Consider the following 19,192-nt stretch of genomic DNA (forward strand, 5'->3'; position numbering starts at 1 on the left):
AATTGAGGCACCTAAGTAACCACATAAAAGGCTTTATGCCACACTCCGGATTTGCCAGCAGCATATCGGGAAGGGGGTGAGAAATTGTCCCTGAGCAAGGCGCCTGCCACATGATGCCTGCTAAGTGATATCCCACCCTATCCTTGCTTCCAACACCATTCTCCCTTCCCCCCCCCCCCTCCCCCAGAGCAATGCTGCCTTATCCTAACTGGATTTTGGGTAATCCAAGATGGAGGATGGGAAAAAGTGGTAGCTGTAAGAGCTGCTCCTTATTTGAGGTATTTTAAGTGTTGGAGCTAATTTCCTCAAATTCCAGGAGCAGTAATTACTGTTTCATAAACTTTTGATAATTACAAAATTTAAAAGGCATCTGGATAGGTATGTGAATAGGAATGGGTTTAGATTTGATTTTTGATTACATTACAGTGTGGAAACAGGCCCTTCGGCCCAACAAGTCCACATCGACCCGCCGAAGCGCAACCCACCCATGCCCCTACATTTACCCCTTACCCAACACTACGGGCAATTTAGCATGGCCAATTCACCTGACCTGCACATCTTTGGACAGTAGGAGGAAACCGGAGCACCCGGAGGAAACCCACACGGACACGGGGAGAACGTGCAAACTCCACACAGTCAGTCGCCTGAGGCGGGAACTGAACCCGGGTCTCAGGCGCTGTGAGGCAGCAGTGCTAACCACTGTGCCACCGTGCTGCCCACCAGGTTTAGAGGGATATGGGCCAAGTGCTGGCAAATGAGACTAGATTAGTTTAGGATATCTGGTCAGCATGGACGATTTGGAAGGGTCTGTTTCCATGTTGCACATCTCTAAGACTGTAATGGTGATTGCCTCCTTATGACCTCCATTTTTCTACCTTAGTTTTCTATGTTTTGTTTTAATTTCTGTGTTTTAAGATGGCACCAGAGAGTAGTGACAGTATACAACACTTTTCTCTATATTTTGTAACAAGATACACATGACAATAAATAAACCAAGATCAAATCAGATTTACTGAGAGTATTAGGTTCAGAATAGGCCTAAGGCAGGTGTGACTGCTTACTACTCCATTTGATTTATTTGGCAGTAAGCTCACTTCTGTTGCACAAAATTGAGTATCATCAAAGAGCATGTCACAGATATTTGAAAGTTGTAAGCATTACCACATTTCTTACCATACAGGCTGTGCTCCATATGTCAGCAGGAGACCCATAGCCAGTTCCAAGGATGGTCTCCAGTGCTCGATACTGTCTGGTCTGGATCTCCTCTGAAACATGCTTAAACTAGAACAATGACAAGAGAGGAATGATTCACAACCTTACAAAAAAAACCTTGTTTATTAGGCATTAAATAGGATTTTCTATAACACTGTAAATCACTCCTAATATTCAGTGTAGAAAATGATGGATGCCGCACCATGGAGAGATATTAGAATTTTGTGAAGAGTTCAGATCATTTATAGAATAATAGACATCCAAATCTGATTAAACTTTATTATCATCTACTTATAGGTCAAGTAGAGTTTCAATAAGATGTGTCGTGAAGCTCTCTGTGTAATGTTCCTTGAAGCAATTCCATGAAATCTATTGCACGAATAATATTAAGTAAAGCTACTAAACCATTGCATTAAATGTACCATAAGAAATGTTTGAGCACATGTAGCTATTCAAGGGATGCAAAGTAACTTTGGATCTTCTGTCACAATCAAAGTATTGCAGAACTGTACTGTTCTAGCATGGGCTTCAGTCCTTTTCCAAGGCATTGGAGAATGTGCTTTGTTTTAGGGGATAGAAGAAGTGATTAGTGTACCTCACTTGGAGGGCAGGATGGAGGCAGAGGGATGAAAGTTTGCTCAAGCACACTTCCAAGAGAGGATTTGTATTCTCCAGCCAAGCAACCGAGTATTTGGACTACAAAACTATTGCAGTGATGCTACATCCCTGCAGAACTCACCATCCAGCAGCCACTGCCCAGGTCCACAATTTTCACGCCTATTTCCTCAGCATGCGTAGGATTCAAAGGGTTTACAAGTGATTGTTTTGCTTGCGTTACCTCTGAGAACAAGAAAACTCCAAGTCAACTCAAGGAGATTTTAAATCTTTGCTCAGATTGGGCACATTTCTTAACATTTTTGTTGTGTCCCTGGCAAGTGTGAAGCATTTGGAAAACATTGGTCCATAAATAGCTGTATTTTGAGCAATGTGCACCAGTAATGAGGTTAAAAGCAAATTTACCTGTGGAACATCTAGCTGTATAGTGTAGTTTTGTTTGATGAAAAACTGCCCTTTATATAACAAAGAATTAAACTAAATCAGATATTGTGTATTCTTGAGTACATGGAATGAGTTGTGTTTTTGGGAAAGCCAGACAAGACTCCTTCCCTGGAGTGTTATCTTTTGTTTTGTTCGCTTATAGGACAGGGGTGTCACTGGCTGGTCAGCATTTATTGCCAGTCCTGAGATGCACTTGAGAAGGAATCCTCGATGTCATTACCTGATAATCTCAGAGTTGCTTCCCCCACTTCCTTTGGTACAGAAGCTGCCAATCGACTGAGGTATTGTTCATTGACACACAAAAGGATATTCTCTGGTTTGATATCTGTGTGCAGGATTTTGCATTTTGTGTGCAGATAATCGAGACCTTGAAGTACCTGCCACAAGCAAAGAAAGAGCAGCTAATCAGCCGAAACACTTGATTTGGAGATGCTGGTGTTGGACTGGGGTGTACAAAGTTAAAAATCACACAACACCAGGTTATAGTCCAACAGGTTTATTTGGAAGCACACTAGCTTTCGGAGCGCCGCTCCTTCATCAGGTGATAGTGGAGGACACAATTCTAAGGCACAGAATTTATAGCAAAAACTTACAGTGTGATGTAACTGAAATTATACATTGAAAAATACCTTGATTATCTGTTGAGTCTTTCATCTGTTTGAATACCATGATAGTTTCACTTCTTTCATGTGTAAATCACAAAACCTTTTTTTAAAAAAGTTGCATGCTCAGGTTAGCTATAACAATGGGTGTTAGCTAGACAATATGTTGGAGGTGTTAGCCCCCTGTGTTCTCTGTCTATGCCATAATGTTTAGATTGATTCTAATCTAAAAAGTGAGATAACAGAGTTCATGCAGTTTTTGAGCAAAGTACAATGTAACTCTGCAAGTACAAATTCACCCCACAAAATATATGTGTGCATGTGGGTCTTTGTCTGTCTGTGTATGTCTGTCTGTCTGGGTTGGGGGTTGTGAGTGTGAGAGAGAGTATATATGTGTGTGTAGTGAGTGTAGAGTGTCTTAAGTCTGTGAGGGGTGCATGTGTGAGTGTGGGAGTGTGTGTGCGTGTCTGGGGTGGGGGGGGTTGTGAGTGTCTGTGAGAGAGAGTGTATATGTGTCTGCATGAGTGTAGAGTGATCTAAGTCTCTGAGAAGATGCCTGTGGGAGTGTGGGTGTCTGTAAGGGTATGTGTGAGTGTCTGTGTGCATGTCTGTGTATACGTGTGTATGTGTGTATAGGAGTGCCTGTGTGTGTGTTTGTGTGTAATGCAATGTGACATGAACCCAAGGTCCCGGTTGAGGCCCTCTGTATGGGTACCGAACTTAGCTATCAGCCTCTGCTCGGCCACTTTTCGCTGTGGCCTGTCCCGAAGTCCGCCTTGGACTGAGGTCGAATGTCCTGGACCACTGAAGTGTTTCCCAACTGGGAGGGAGCACTCCTGTCTGTTGATTGTTGTGCGGTGCCCATTCATTCGTTGTCGTAGCCTTTGCTCAGTTTCCCCAATGTACCATGCCTCAGGGCATCCTTGCCTGCAATGTATAAGATAGACAACGTTGGCTGAGTCACATGACGGGCACCTGAAAGTACTCAGGGATGCCCTCACAAGAACGGGGTATGATGCCCAACCCATCGACCGCCAGTTCCGACGTGCCACAGCAAGGAACCGTAATGACCTCCACAGGAGACAGGCACATGCTACAACCGACAGGGTACCCTTCGTTGTCCAGTACTTCCCAGGAGCTGAAAAACTACACCATGTTCTTCGTGACCTGCAACACATTATCAATGAGGATGAGCACCTCGCCAAGACCTTCCCCACATCTCCACTGCTTGCCTTTAAACAACCGCCAAACCTTAAACAAATCATTATTCGTAGCAAGCTGCCCGGCTCTCAGGACAACACCATACAACCCTGTCACGGTAGGCGCTGCATGACATGTCAGAGTGTGGGCATAGATACCACCATTACACGTGGGGCCACCTCCCACCTTGTACATGGCAGGTACTCATGTGACTCAGCCAACATTGTCTATCTTGTACGTTGCAGGTAAGGATGCCCTGAAGCATGGTACATTGGGGAAACCGAGCAAAGGCTATGGCAATGGATGAATGGACTTCGGGACTGAACAGAGACTGATAGCTAAGTTCGGTACCCATAGGGAGGGCCTCAACCGGGACCTTGGGTTCATGTCACATTACAGGTGACCACCATTGCACTGTACACACACACAGACACTCCTACACACACACACTCTCACACACACACACAGGCACTCCTATACACACATACACACGGACACATGTATACACAGACACGCACACAGACACTCACACATACCCTTACAGACACACACACTCCCACACTCCCACAGGCATCTTCTCAGAGACTTTGATCACTCTACACTCATGCAGACATATACACTCTCTCTCACAGACACTCACAACCCCCCATCCCAGACACGCACACACGCTCCCACACTCACACATGCACCCCCTCACAGACTTATGACACTCTACACTCACTACACACACATATACACTCTCTCTCACACTCACAACCCCCAACCCAGACAGACAGACACAGACAGACAGACAAAGACGCACACATATATTTTGTGGGGTGAATTTGTACTTGCAGAATTACATTGTACTTTGCTCAAAAACTGCATGAATTCATGTAAGACTCTGTTATCTCACTTTTTAGATTAGAATCAATCTAAACATTATGGCATAGACAGAGAACACAGAGGACTAACACCTCCAACATATTGTCTAGCCAACACCAATTGTTACAGCTAACCTGAGAATGCAACTTTTAAAAAAAGGTTTTGTGATTTACACATGAAAGAAGTGTAACTATCATGGTATTCAAACAGATGAAAGACTCAACAGACAATCAAGGTATTTTTCAATGTATAATTTCAGTTACATCACATTGTAAATATTTGCTATAAATTCTGTGCCTTAGAATTGTGTCCTCCACTATCACCTGATGAAGGAGCGGCGCTCTAAAAGCTAGTGTGCATCCAATTAAACCTGGTGTTGTGTGATTTTTAACTTTAAACGCTTGATGCACATCAATAATCATAACTGGGTGATCAACTAATTAAATATTTTATTATCAGTTATAATTCACACTTCTGAAAGAGCAGAGTAGTCACTCATTGAGAGTTAACTTTTATCCCCCCTAACCACAATTGCTTTAGCATCTTCTCTCACATATTGTGCTCTGGCTAAGAGAAGGAATCTGCCTGTGTTCACAGTTTGCTAACTTTCTTCAGAAAATGGAAGGACATACATACATACAGTGTTTTATAAGAGCAGAACATCATAAGATATAGGGACAGAAGTGGGCCATTCACTGAGATCATGGCTGATCGGATAATCCTCAACAACAACAAGATCTGTCTGCATAAAAGACCCTGAGCTTCCTGTTGCCTGCCACTTCAACACACCACCATGTTCCCTGGCCAACGTCTCTGTCACAGACTTGCTGCAGTGTTTCAACGAAGCTCAGCGCAAGCTGTAAGAACAGCACCTCGTTTTCCTCTTAGGAACTCTACAACCTGCTGGACTCAATATCGAGTTCAATAATCTTTGGGGTGAAGCCACCTTCTCCCATGTTCTTACTACAGACTCTACACACCAGGCCTTGTTATTACATGGTCTACAATTATACACTACCCATTGTTAGCCACTAATTGTCCACTAATAGCTATTCATTCTCCCAGGCTGATCATTACCCACTCCTTTGTCTAACACGTTCTTCTCTCACTTTGGGCTCTATCTCCACTATCATTTACTCTTTACCCCTTTCCCCACCCCTTCTGCATAAAAAGCAACTTTTTCCTAGCTACCAAAGTTCTGAGAAAGAGTCACTGAACCTGAAACGTTAACTCTGATTTTTTTTTCCACAGATGCTGCCAGATCTGCTAAGCTTTTCCAGCAATTTCTATTTTTGTTTCTGATTTCCACCATCTGCATCTCTTTTGGTTTTTATCTGATAATCCTCAAGTCCACTTTCCTTCCTTTTCTGATTTCCTTACTGATTACCAACTCCTCAGATTGTCCCAATGCAATTCACCGCTAATAAATTACTTTTGAAATGTGGTTTTGTTGTTTGATGAGAAAATGTATCAAAATAATTGCACAGAACAAATGGTAAATGACTAGCTAATCTGGGTTGAATCTTACCCATTTTGGCTAAATCTGGATTACATCGGGCTTTTTGGTGGGATTTCTGTGAGACCTAGTAAGTTTTTAGATTCCCTACAGTATGGAAACAGGCCCTTTGGCCCAACCAGTCCACACCGACCCTCCGAAGAGTAACCCACACAGAACCACTTCCCTCTGACTAATGTACCTAACACTATGGGCAATTTAGCATGACCAATTCACCTGACCTGCACATCTTTGGACTGTGGGGAGGAATTTTCTTGCCTCAGCTTGCCAGACCCACTTTATTAACTAGGGAACAGGAGAATCGACGTTTCGGGCATTAGCCCTTCTTCGGGCTAATGCCCGAAACGTCGATTCTCCTCTTCCCTAGATGCTGCCTGATCTGCTGCGCTTTTCCAGCAACACATTTCCATCTCTGATCTCCAGCATCTGCAGACCTCACTTTCTCCACTTTATTAACTACCTATCCTGTCCCCTTCCATCCTATCCCAGTCTCATTTTACCACGTGCCTTTCCCAGGTCAGTTCTGACACTCTCACACAGTGTCTCCACTGCAGCATTACAATGGTAGTTACTGATGCAACCTGAAGTGCAGCATTGAAGAGCAAAATCTTCCTGTAATGCCAGGGTCCACGGATGTGGAGTGCTTGTGACTAATTTCCATACAGTATTCCCTGAGGTGTTGGCATCCAGTGTCCAACATGGAGGTCAGTTGGAGCAAGTGGTGAGCTAGGTTCAACAGATACCCGCTCTAGTTTCCATGTTGGGTTTTCTCAATGTCGAACTCATTTGGTAGGTTTGTTAAGATGGAGAGCTTGTGAATGAGATGAGTTGGATTGTTAATAAGGTGTTAAACAGTCAATAATCCCTCATAGCTGGCAGTTCCCTGCTACCTGTGAAAAATATAAATTACGGAGCAAGACACTCCTGATCTCAAGATGGCTAGATCGTCCATCTAATTCTGTCACAAATCCCACCATAGCCCACATCACATGGTTCCTTATAGGATTCCATCCTCTTTCTGAGGGAGGAAAGTTGGTCAAGATACTGGAAAAAATGGTTTCTCTTGCTTGAAATAATATCATTGGTCAAAACTGATTGCTGGTCAGTGGCAATCTAAAGGTCATACGTTCAGCTCACACGTCATCAAGGGCAATTTAACTCATAATTTCAGAACAAGCAAAAAAAATCAAGAAAGATGCTAGATTGTTCAAAAAATAGCATCAACAGATGCATGAATGCTTCCTGGTTGCGCAAGATTCCCAACCACCGATACATCCTTCCTGCTCCTACTCCTTAGCTGCTCCATTCTCCACCCACCCCCTTCCAGCTACTGGCGAGGCAAGTGGTCTGACATTCAACGTCTCAAAATGGAGACACACCTGGCACAGGCAGAGCATCCCCAAAACGTTCACAACATCTAAGGTCCAAATTCAGGCATCAGTTGGGACAAGTACTAAATTTGCATTTTCAGGACCAAAATCAGGCATAAAGCAAGTCTCTCTCTCTCTCTCTCTCTCTCCCTGGAGCAGCCTGACCTGCTGGATAATCTTTTTGACACAAGTCATGGGCAGCCCCTGCAGCTTTGACTCGAGAATCCATCGATGAAGGTGATCTCCGAGCAGTTCAAGAACCAGGCACACATCTGAGGGCAGAGTGAAGGATTGTCATGAAATGCTTAAGTCACTCCTGTTCAGTTGGGAGTGATGGTGTGAAGAAATAACAAAGGTTTATACTTCTGTAATGCCTCAGTTTCCAAATTTCTCTAAACATTTCATATAGAAAGCTAATCTCATTCACATTCAAAGTTAATCTCATAGTAACCCTATAACCATTGTCAATTGTTGTAAAACTCATTAATGACCTTCTGGGATGGAAATCTGCCATCCTTACTTGGTTTGGCCTACTTGTGACTCCAGAGCTACAGCAATGTGATTAGATTAGATTACTTACAGTGTGGAAACAGGCCCTGCGGCCCAACAAGTCCACACCGACCCGCCGAAGCGCAACCCACCCAGACCCATTCCCCTACATTTACCCCTGCACCTAACACTACGGGCAATTTAGCATGGCCAATTCACCTGACCTGCACTTTTTTGGACTGTGGGAGGAAACCGGAGCACCCGGAGGAAACCCACGCAGACACGGGGAGAATGTGCAAACTCCACACAGTCAGTCACCTGAGGCGGGAATTGAACTCGGGTCTCTGGCGCTGTGAGGCAGCAGTGCTAACCACTGTGCCACCGTGCCGCCCACGGTGGCTCTTAATACCCTTCAAAATGGTCTACAAAGCCAATGTGTTCAAGGGCCAATTGTGGGATAGGCAATAAATGCCAGACTTCATTAAAAATAGAAAGAACTGCTTCCAAGTGCAGTGATTGTTATTGGCCAACCAATCCCAGTGGATATTTTGAACCCAGGATGATTCTACAGACTATAGTGAGATGGATAGTCAATTAATCTGCTAACATTTTTGAGGCAGGAACAAACAACAGAACACTCCATGTTCCTCTCCAAATAGTGCTCTTCACTAATATCCATCTGAACAGTTAAGGCCTCTGTTGAACATGCCCTTCAGTACTCTTGTGGAAGCATCAATTTAGTTTCTGAATTTAAATTCCCAATATGGGACAAGAATATATAATTTTTAAAAACTAGTAGGTTAAGAGCTGAATCTGTAAAACAGTGCCAAAACCAGAGATTACTGAATTATTGAAATAGATCTAATTCCGACACTTTCAAATTTATACTTACTACTACATACATAAATATCCTCATCCTCAAAATTCCTCACCCAAAGTCCATTCACTGAAGAAATCTACTTTCATAATTGTCTTTTACACTGAGTTAATTCATAAAGATCTTGTGATCTCAAATAATATCTTCCTTTATTCACTTATTAATGTAAACATGCTAATAGTACTCTCCTCAGCTCATTCACAAACATCTATTTCATTGGAGTGTGGGAGGTTGAGAGACAATCTGTTAGAAGTTTGCAAGATAATAAGAGATATAGATAGAGTTAATGGTAGTTGTCTTTTCCCTAAGGTGGGGGATTTCAAGACTAGGGGACACATTTTAACATGAGAGGAAAGAGGTTAAAAAAACATGTGGGGCAATTTTTTAATACAGCGTGTGGTACTTGTGTAGAATGACATGCCTGAAGAAGTGGTGGATGTGGGTACAATTACAACATTTAAAAGATATTTGGATAGGTACGTGGAGGGGTATAGGCCAGGAGCAAACAGGTAGGTCTAGTTAGTTTGGGATTATGTTCAGCATGGACTATTTGGACTGATGTCTGTTTCCATGCTGCATGACCCTATAACTCTATGAGGTGAAAGTGCGGACTGCAGATGTTGGAGATTAGTGTCGAGAGCATGGTGCTGGAAAAGCACAGCAGGTCAGGCAGCATCCGAGGAGCAGGAGAATTGACGTTTTGGGCATGAGCCTTTCCTGCTGCCTGACCTGTTGTGCTTTTCCAGCACCACACTCCCAACTCTATAACTATATGAATCTATCTGATAATCATGGACCCCTTTCAACCAAAGGTAATCTGTTTCTGGAATTCCGGACTGTTATTCAATAAATGTTTGCAAAGAAAGTCACAAGAATTTCCTGTTAATATTCCCCTTTCTTTCTTTGAATATCTGGGCTATGGTTGACAAAACGAGGAATTAGGAACTCACTGCATTGTGTTACTAAATACAGGTACTCCTTATTCTGGCAGAAGAAGAAAACCCTTTGCAGCGCATTAACTATAAGCTGCTTGTTGTATGTTATATTTAAAACAAGTAGACTGAAAGGATACGAACACCATTCGAACCAACTATTATAAAATCATCCAGTAGCTGGACAATTCGCTCTTTGCCTGGGTCCTTTGAGCATTTCCATCTTACCTGAGAAAAGAAATAACTTTTTAAGACGAACTTGATAGAATGCTAAATTAGTAAAATCATTCATCATTAAAGTAAGAATATATTGCTTCACTCCATATTTCTTTCCTCAGATGCTGCTAGAATGGTTGAGTTTCTCCAGCACTTTCTGTTTTTATGTTATTCTTACGATCATTTGATTGTTTGCAATATTGGCACTTCATGTTGGGAGGGTGTTCCTGTAAATGCCTTGATGTGAGTGGGAGAATGGAAAGACACAAGACATCCTTTGAGAAGTAAACTGGAATATGTAGGAAAGTTTAAATTTGACACATCAATGTCCAGCTTTAGTCGTTCCTGCAAGAATTTATGATGAACGTTTACATGATTTTGTGGTATTTTTTGTAACATTACTGAAATTATTAAAACAATTACTGCCTCCCGGCCTTATATTATGTCCCTATACTGTTTTCAACATCTTCAAGTTTTGAATCATTTTTTCCCTTTTTGTTTAGCTTGTTACATTCTCTGTCACCTTGCCCTCTTTCCCCTTCCACCACCCAATGGGACTGTCAGCTCTTTCAAATCTGGCAGTTAGACACACCATTGTTCTGCCATTTTCACATTCTTAATCTGAACTAGCAACATCTTTTCTCCACTAGCACCCTACACCCACTGCCCCTAAAACCCTACAACCCCCCCAAACTATAGCGGAAATGCTATCCTCTCCACACTTCACTTCAGTTCTGTGAAGAATCATCAAGATTCAAAACATTAGCTTGCTCTCTCCATGTATGCTAACTGTCCAGCTGTGATCTCCAGCATGTGTTGTTTTCAGTAAACATTTTGAAGGGACTTGATAGGGTCAATGTTTCCATGAGTCTCGAACTAGGGGACATAGTTATAGAGTAAAGGGCACTCATTTAAAACTGAAATGCAAGGAATTTCTTCTTTACTTGAGCGATTTGGAGAGACTAGATCACTGAAAATTGTTAAAACAAGATGAATAGAGTTTTGAAATAACAAATGGCCTACTCCTGCTCCTATTTCATATGTTGTTATGCTCAAAGTTATTCAAAATCATGGCACAGCAAATTCTTAATTTTTAATTTTGTGAAATTGGGAAGAGGAGACATCTGGGTCTCACTGATTCTGCAAGGCCTCTCCTCTTGTGTTATTTCCCAGAGCCCAGACTCCAACCTACGATATGGCTGAGGATGAATGTTAACAGGTTTTCCAGCCAGTGAGCTGCATTGGGGCACCTAGTTCCTTCATTTAATGAGAAAAAGCTCTCGTATTTAGACAGTGTTTGTCATGACCTAGAAATATCTCAAATCATTTTTAATGATGGGCATTTAAAGTGTAGTTACTGTTTTAATGAAAGATATACAACTGCCAATTTTCACACTGTAAGAATCTCAGAAGCAGCAATGAGATAATGGCCAGGCATTCTATTTTAGTAATATTGATTGAGGAATAAGTTTTTATCAAGACACTGGGGAAAAATTCCCCATTTCTTCAAATACTGCTGTGGGATCTTGTGTGAATATCTGAGAGGGGCAAGTGTGTCTCTGTTTAATATCCATAAGGCAGCATTCCAATAATGTGGCTCCAGTCTTTGGATGAGGGTTTGATGCCACATCCATCTTTCTGTTTGCTTAACACTTCTGTGAGAGGTTACTCACACATTTCAGAAGCCTGATCTCATCCTGAGCTGCCTCTGAAAACCCCCTCGCACTCTTCGCCACTTTTACTGCCACAAATTTATTTTTTCTGTTAAATGAAACAAAATTGCATTAGTATTTTTTGACAATGCATCTTGCATACATGTAGCATCAATGCAAAAATCGTCCTTTGCAAATGTTTAAGCTATTCATCGTGTGATGAAGCAGTTTGTGCCTTTACGCTACATGGACTGGACAACATCAGGCTTGGACTGGTCAGCCTGTCACAGACGTCAAGCCCAGCAGTGTGGGGAGAGTGAGACCACGTGTGGGAAGACTGCAGGCTATAGAAGGGCTGTAATGTTTATCTTTTAACTTTATTTCTTTATCTTCCTAATTTATACTATGAGGAACTGTAATGTAGAACTTTTCGCTTTCCTCTTTATGTCTTTATTTTTGTACCTAATCTACTTTAGTACCTCAGATTTGTATCTAAGATGGCACCTTGTATGGTGACATTGTACACATTTCACTGTATTCCTGTTCTTTGTACTTGAGTATATGTGACAATAAACCTAATTCTAATTCTAACCCAGAGGTAGGTCCCTAGTAGGGTAACTGTATCTTTATAATCAACATGTTCAGACATGCTATAACATGTCTGAAGCAGATGGGACCAGTGCCAGGATCTTCTGGCCTAGAGGCAGGGACCCTACTTCTGTGTACAAGATCCCCAACTCATCTACTGACGAGGCCAGTATTAAATGCCCATCCTTAATTAACCAGAGTATAGATAAGTGTTAACCACATTTCTGTGTTTCTGGTGTTACATAAAGGCCAGACCAGGTAAGGATGGCAGATCTTTTTCCGTAAAGGAATTTAGTGAACGAAATTGGTTTGTATGTCAATGGACAGTGGCTATATGATCACTATTAAGTCATCTCTCTGTTGCAGATTTTATTGGATTCAAATTTCACCATCAGCTGGGGTGGGATTCAAATCTATGTCCCCAGAACATTAACCTGGGTTTCTAATCCATTGACATTACCACTATGCCATCACCTCCCATAAAGGAATGACTGAAAGAAGTGTAGGAATAGATTTTTGCTTGAGGCAATACTGTAAAACGGGAGCTAATTGTCAAATCCATTCAAGTTGGAGCTTCACAATGAGCAGTATATTAATTTTGAGGTGTTACTGTTCTTTCCCTCCGGTTTAAGCAATCATCCAGTAGCACAGTGTGACCTCAGTATGTATAATTCATGAAAAGAATTCACTACAACAACTCATCATAACTAGTGTGGTAGCTCCACCAAACCCAGAACTACCACTACATAAAAGGCCAAGGGCAACAGATACATGAGAAAACTACCACCTATAATTGCCCTCCAAATTTCATAGAATTTTCAAATCTCACACTATCCTGAATTTGATGTGTACTGTAAGTTCTACCTCACTGCTAGGACAAAATGCTGGAAGAACATTGCTGGAGTGCCTTTATGAAATGGATGGCAGTGATTTAAAATGATGGCCTAAATCAACTTTCTCAAGGGCATGTCAGGGTAGGCAATAAAGTTGGCCTCATTGGCGACAACCATATTGACATCAATGGAAACAAAAATTGCGAAAGACATAAAATGTGTTACCAATTTGCTATCACTCATTTCACTGTCATCCCTTTCATTTGGCGCCCAGAGATTTTAAAACCTCAACATTTGACGAAATCAAATCACAATTTTCTAATTTATTTCATCTCTGTTGTTTTAACCTTTGTGACACAGTAAACTCCCTCTATTTGCGAGAAGAGAATTGTGAACATTTTGTGAATTTGTTGATCCACTTGCTATTTATTGTGTATTATTTTTCCCACTGCAATTCCAACATTCACACCACCCATGGCTTTCTGGGAGAAAACATGTGCACTATAGATACTGCAGATCATTCAGTGGTATTTCCCAGGAATTCATCTCCTGTGAAAAGCAGGACCATACTGTCCATCTACAATCATTAATCTTGGTTTCATAATTTAACAATAAATTTCAGGCCTTAACAATTCTTTAATAAAGTCAATGTGAACAAGATTGATTACTTACAGCAGATCCTGGCAAAGCCACACTGTTGAATAATAGCCCCAGCCTAGCTTTCTCACCACTTGATACCTTCCATTAAAGATATCCCCTAATTTCACTGGATGGTAACCTCCTGTAAAGATAAATCTCAGCTTTAGCTCAGTACTTGTCAAGGAATAATATGACAGTAACCAGCAGTTGTGGATCTCTCCCTCGCACAAATGCATTTGCTTCAATTGATAGTCCATGCACTGAAATCGAGATTGTTTCATCTCATTTGTTGTTAAGGTTTAATCATGTACTGCAGGGAAGGGAGCAGGATATTACAATGGAGTTAAATGTGGTTTCCCATACAGTTGTGTTAATTTAAACAGTTATATACATTTCAAAATGATTTATTTATGGAATGTCTAGTCCATCAGACCTTCTAGGAAATACTTCAGTAGCAGTTATGCATTTGTTTCCAAATTGAAATGTATATGGTTGAAAATTCGTTTTCATAAACAAAGCCGCAAATCAAACTGAATATGTATATAAATTATCAGACAGTGTGTAGCAAACTTGCAAAGAGCTATTAATTTATGATAGCGATAACCTTCACTAAGTGCTGTAAGTCAAGAGTGGATGAATTCAACAACACTCAAGGAGCCAATGCCATCTGGAAAATATGGCCAGCTTGATCAGCAAAAGTACACTCACTCCATGGTCAGTGTGCACTGGCAGGATCTACTGGATGTGACTGCAACCAGTGGCAGATTTCAGTAACATTAATGAAGTGGAGATTCCTGACACATTCATTGATTGTTGAGATTGAAGAAATGTTCTTTGAACAGCCTGGCTGGTCATCACAGAAGGAATCACAACTGAGAACTCTCTTTTCCTCCTCCTGGCGCTTACGGAAATGGGTCTGTCTTTGTGTTGCCTCTGCCCATTCTCTCTGTTGTACTGTAGACCAAGGGGGATGCATGTTGCTGTGTACCTCTTTGGGAACAAGTGATTGGTACAGTATCCTTGAAATCAAGACCATTCTTCACTATTTGCCACAACATACCCTGTAGACCTTAGCAATTCTTAAATAACTCTGGAAAGCACGGAAGACTTTAGCAATGGCAGCAGTGAAAACAAACTTTCAAATAATTAATGATCCCTTTAAGCATGAGAAAATTAAAGATCACCAGAGTGAAAAGTGGAGACAGGATGAGAAACCAGGAAACTGTCTGCTAGAGAATCAGATTAGTGAGGATCAAACTTGGTCAACTTCAATAAAAATGGTGGGAAAATGTGCGATTTTGAAAGCAACCACTAATACATGAATTTTTCTTTTCCCTGTCAGATATTCATCTCTGACTTGTGTCTTCCTCTATTGCTTCCAGTACGATCAAGCTTTATTAGCAAGCTTTATTTATGGTTTGATAAACCCAACTGCACTTTCAACTTAAATCTAATGGACTTTTAAAACTCATTTGTGGGATGTGGGTGTCGCTGGCTGGGCCAGCATTTATTACCTATCCCGAGTTGCCATTGAGAAGGTGATAGTGAGCTGCCTTCTTGAACAGCTACAGTCTACCTGCTGTGGATTGACCCGCAATGCCCTGAGGGAGAGAATTTCAGGATTTTCACCCAGTGACAATGAAGGAACATGATTATATTTCCAAGCCAGAATAGTGAATGGCTTGGAGGGGAACTTGAAAGTGATGGTGTTCCCATGTATATGCTGCCCTTGTCTTTCTAGATGAAAGTGGTCATGGGTTTGAAAGGTGCTATCTGAGGATTATTGGTGAATTTCTGAAGTATATCCTATAAATAGTATACACTAATGCTACTGAGTATAGATGGTGGAGGGCTGCCATAAGAAGTATATAATTAAATTGGAGAAGGTGCAGGAAAGATTTACAAAGGTGTTGTCAGGACTAAAGGGTTTGAATTATAAGGAGGGGCTAGAAATTAGTTCACTGGAGTGTAGGACGTTGAGGGGTGACCTCATAGAGGTTTATAAAATCATGGGGCATGGATAAGGTGAATAGCAAAGGTCTTTTCCCTAGCGTAGAGTAGGAGTTCAAAGCTAGAGGGCATAGGTTTAAGGTAAGAGGACAAAGATTTAAAAGGGACCTGAGGAGCACCGTTTTCGCATAGAGAGTGGTTCATATGTGGAATGCACTACCAGAGGAAATGGTAAATGCATATACAGTTGCAATATTGAAATTACATATAGACAGGTACATGAATATGAAAGGTTTAGAGAGATATGGACCAAATACAGGCAGTAGGGACTAGTTTAGCTTGAGAAACTTGGTCAGCATGGAGAAGTTGGACCAATGTGAAAGAACTGCACAGAGGCTGGTATCCTGTCACCAAGTCATCCTTTATTCACATGTGTACAGTAGATGGGCTCTGACCAGCCAGCTCAGAGCTAGACCCTAGAATGTGAAGACTGTATGAATTTTGTGTTCATATCAGTCAGCCAGGGCTCCCTGATTGGTCTAGGTTAACAACCCCAATCAAAGATCTCATAGTCAATGAGATCCACTTGGCTTTCATTCCAATCAGTACAGTCTGTTTCCATGCAAATGCCTCAATGACTCAGTGCTGGTGACAGGCCCTTTTTGATGCAGACACACATTGTGTGCATACTTCGGAGACAACATTGTGATGATCCCAGCTGATGTTACTATTGATCGCAGAATGAAATCTGGCTTGATAGATAGTTTTAAGAAAACTTTCACTGAAATGTAAACATACCAGGCTACATATTTGATCTTGAAGGTAAAATACACAAGAAAAGAAAAACTAAATAAAATAAAACGAGCTATCTAAATTTCATACAGTTTAACAGATTTCAAACCCAGCAAAACAAAATCCCATCTACTCAACAACACCATCATTTTATCGTTAATCAAAGTCCAGAGAAATGTTCTTTCTATATTCAATCTATCAATTGACTTAACTGCATCTCTTTCTGTTCCTTTTCTGTGATGTGTGTGGCTTTTTTGCTGAATCACTCAAACAACTTAGAGCTCAGATTTCCTCGGTCCTTTAATGATTAGCAAAGTTCCAAACAAACACTCCTGGCTTTCAGAAAATACTTTGTAAGATTGAATATTGTTCATTTATTATGTGTTTACCAAAGTATAAATTCAGTTCTGGAATGAAGTTGGAGTTAATAAGTAATGGAAGGTAGAGTAAGGCCATAAATGTCAACTCTTCTTAGTCTGCTTTTAGTATTATCTGCAAGCAGTTCTATGAAATAAATAAAACCATTGAAATGATACAGGGCAGAAAGGGGGCAAACAGCCCACCTTGTCCATGCCAACCCAAACACATCCAGAGGTCCTTTCTAATCTCTTCTTCCTCCACACAGGCCATAACTCTGCAGCTTACAGCTCTTAAGATGCAGATCCAGGGACTTTTTAAAAGAGTTTCGTGTCTCTGCCTCCGCTACCATCTCAGAAGTAGACAGAGCTGACCTGCCTCTCTTCCAACCTGAGCTGACAGACGTTCACCTGCCTCCCTTCCAACTAAGTTTACTGCATCAGGTGCTCCCGATGTGGTTTTCTCTATATCGGGGAGACCAAATGTAAACATAGGGAATGGTTCATCTCATCCAGGCCCACAGGGCTGACCTGACCTCCCAGTCACTGCCCATTTTAATTCCCCTTCCCACTCCCTTTCTGATTTGAACATCCTTGGCCTCCTCCATTGCCACAATGAACCAAACCACAAATTGGAAGAACAACACCTCATCCTCTGCCTGGGCAGCCTAACGCCCGGAGGACTCAACATTGAGTTCCCCAATTTTAAATAACCTCCCTCTCCATCCCCTGACTCCCTTCCCAGCCCCTCACCCTCTCTTCCACTCCCCCCTGCCACCTACTAGATTAATTCCTCCCAATTGCCAACCAATACCCTCTACCTGTCTCCTCTTCACCACCCTGCCCCCGCCAGCCCCTTTATCTGCAGTTCCACCTACACCCACCCCCAGTCCTGAAGAAGGGTTACATTCAAAACGTTGACTTCTGTACCTTCTGATGCTGCCTGGCTTGCTGTGTTCTTCCAGCCTCTTGCCTGTCTACTCCAGTACCAACTCAAGCAGTGAATTCCAGACACCCACCATCCTCTGCGTAAAAAAAGGTTTTTCCTCATGGCCATTCTAATCCTTCTGTTATTTAGCTTGAATCTATAACCCCTGGTTTTTGAACTCTCTGCCAAAGAGATTCCTCCCGTCTAATCAATCTCTATCCCTCACAATTTTGTGTACCTCAAACATGTCACCCCTCAGCCTTCTCTCTTCCAAGGAAAACACCACCAATCTCTTCAATCTCTCCTTGCAACTGCAAAACCCCAATGTGTTTCTGATGGAATTGTAATAATGATGATTAACAATATAACAGTACACTTTGGGGAACAGTCAAACCTGATGTGTTTCTGTTTTAACTTCGTCCCTAATATCTAGTTTAAATTCACTTAAAACTAATGAATGTGAGACGTCTGTCTCATTGCAAATGGTGCAGCCATAAGCAGATTAAATGTGACTGACACAGTGGTTGAGATTTTCCCATTTTTGGAATACATCCAAAAGCATGAAGATGTAACAGAGAGAAACCTTGTTCAGAAAGTACCCAGGATCAATTATCATTCAAGTAGACGACTGGCAACCAATAGGTTTTCTACTGGATTTATGAAGTCAGGGTGTTCCTTAACTAAAGGAAATTACTTTAGACGCTGTAACTCTGAAACAAACACAGGGAATGCCAGAGAAACTCAGCAAGTCTGACAGTATCTGTGCAAAGAGAAACAAGGTTAATGTTTCCAGCCCGGTATGTCCAGGTTCTGAAGACTAGTGATACTGGGCTCTCTCTGTGTTTCTGTCCACACATGCTTCCAGACCTGCTGAGTTACTCCAACATTCTCTGTGTTTAGTTCCAGAATGGCTCACTTACCTGGAGTAGCTGAGACAGCACTGCCCAGATCCCATCACATGTGAAAAGGGTAAGTGTTTTAAGGGGTGGGGGGTGGGGGGCTCAGTGGGAAGGGAGGGATCCTGATACTGGGGAAAGAGGGACAGGGAAATCAGGAAGTGAGGGCAGGGTGCTGGCCTCTCTCTGTGCCCTAGGTCATGTCCCTTGGTCCTACAACA

At 41.8% G+C, this 19,192-nt stretch overlaps 1 protein-coding gene across 4 annotated transcripts in view; it reads right to left on the reverse strand.

The window, feature by feature from the left end:
• LOC122558878 (SRSF protein kinase 3-like) overlaps positions 1-19,192 on the reverse strand; it is a 55,986-nt gene that overhangs the window by 23,158 nt on the left and 13,636 nt on the right. For 3 of the 4 annotated variants that reach the window (XM_043707779.2, XM_087994149.1, XM_043707783.2), the window contains 7 exons: positions 14,083-14,191; positions 12,011-12,098; positions 10,262-10,349; positions 7,989-8,095; positions 2,492-2,648; positions 1,952-2,052; positions 1,174-1,281 (listed from right to left, as the gene is read on the reverse strand). In XM_043707779.2, coding sequence (XP_043563714.2) covers positions 1,174-1,281; positions 1,952-2,052; positions 2,492-2,648; positions 7,989-8,095; positions 10,262-10,349; positions 12,011-12,098; positions 14,083-14,191 — 758 coding nt within the window. The remainder of the gene's footprint in view (positions 1-1,173; positions 1,282-1,951; positions 2,053-2,491; positions 2,649-7,988; positions 8,096-10,261; positions 10,350-12,010; positions 12,099-14,082; positions 14,192-19,192) is intronic. The other variant, XM_087994150.1, reaches the window with a different exon arrangement.

Source organism: Chiloscyllium plagiosum, unplaced genomic scaffold, assembly GCF_037043375.1.
Source record: "Chiloscyllium plagiosum isolate Xiang-an unplaced genomic scaffold, Cpla_swu_hap1 HiC_scaffold_14, whole genome shotgun sequence".
NCBI lineage: Eukaryota > Metazoa > Chordata > Chondrichthyes > Orectolobiformes > Hemiscylliidae > Chiloscyllium > Chiloscyllium plagiosum.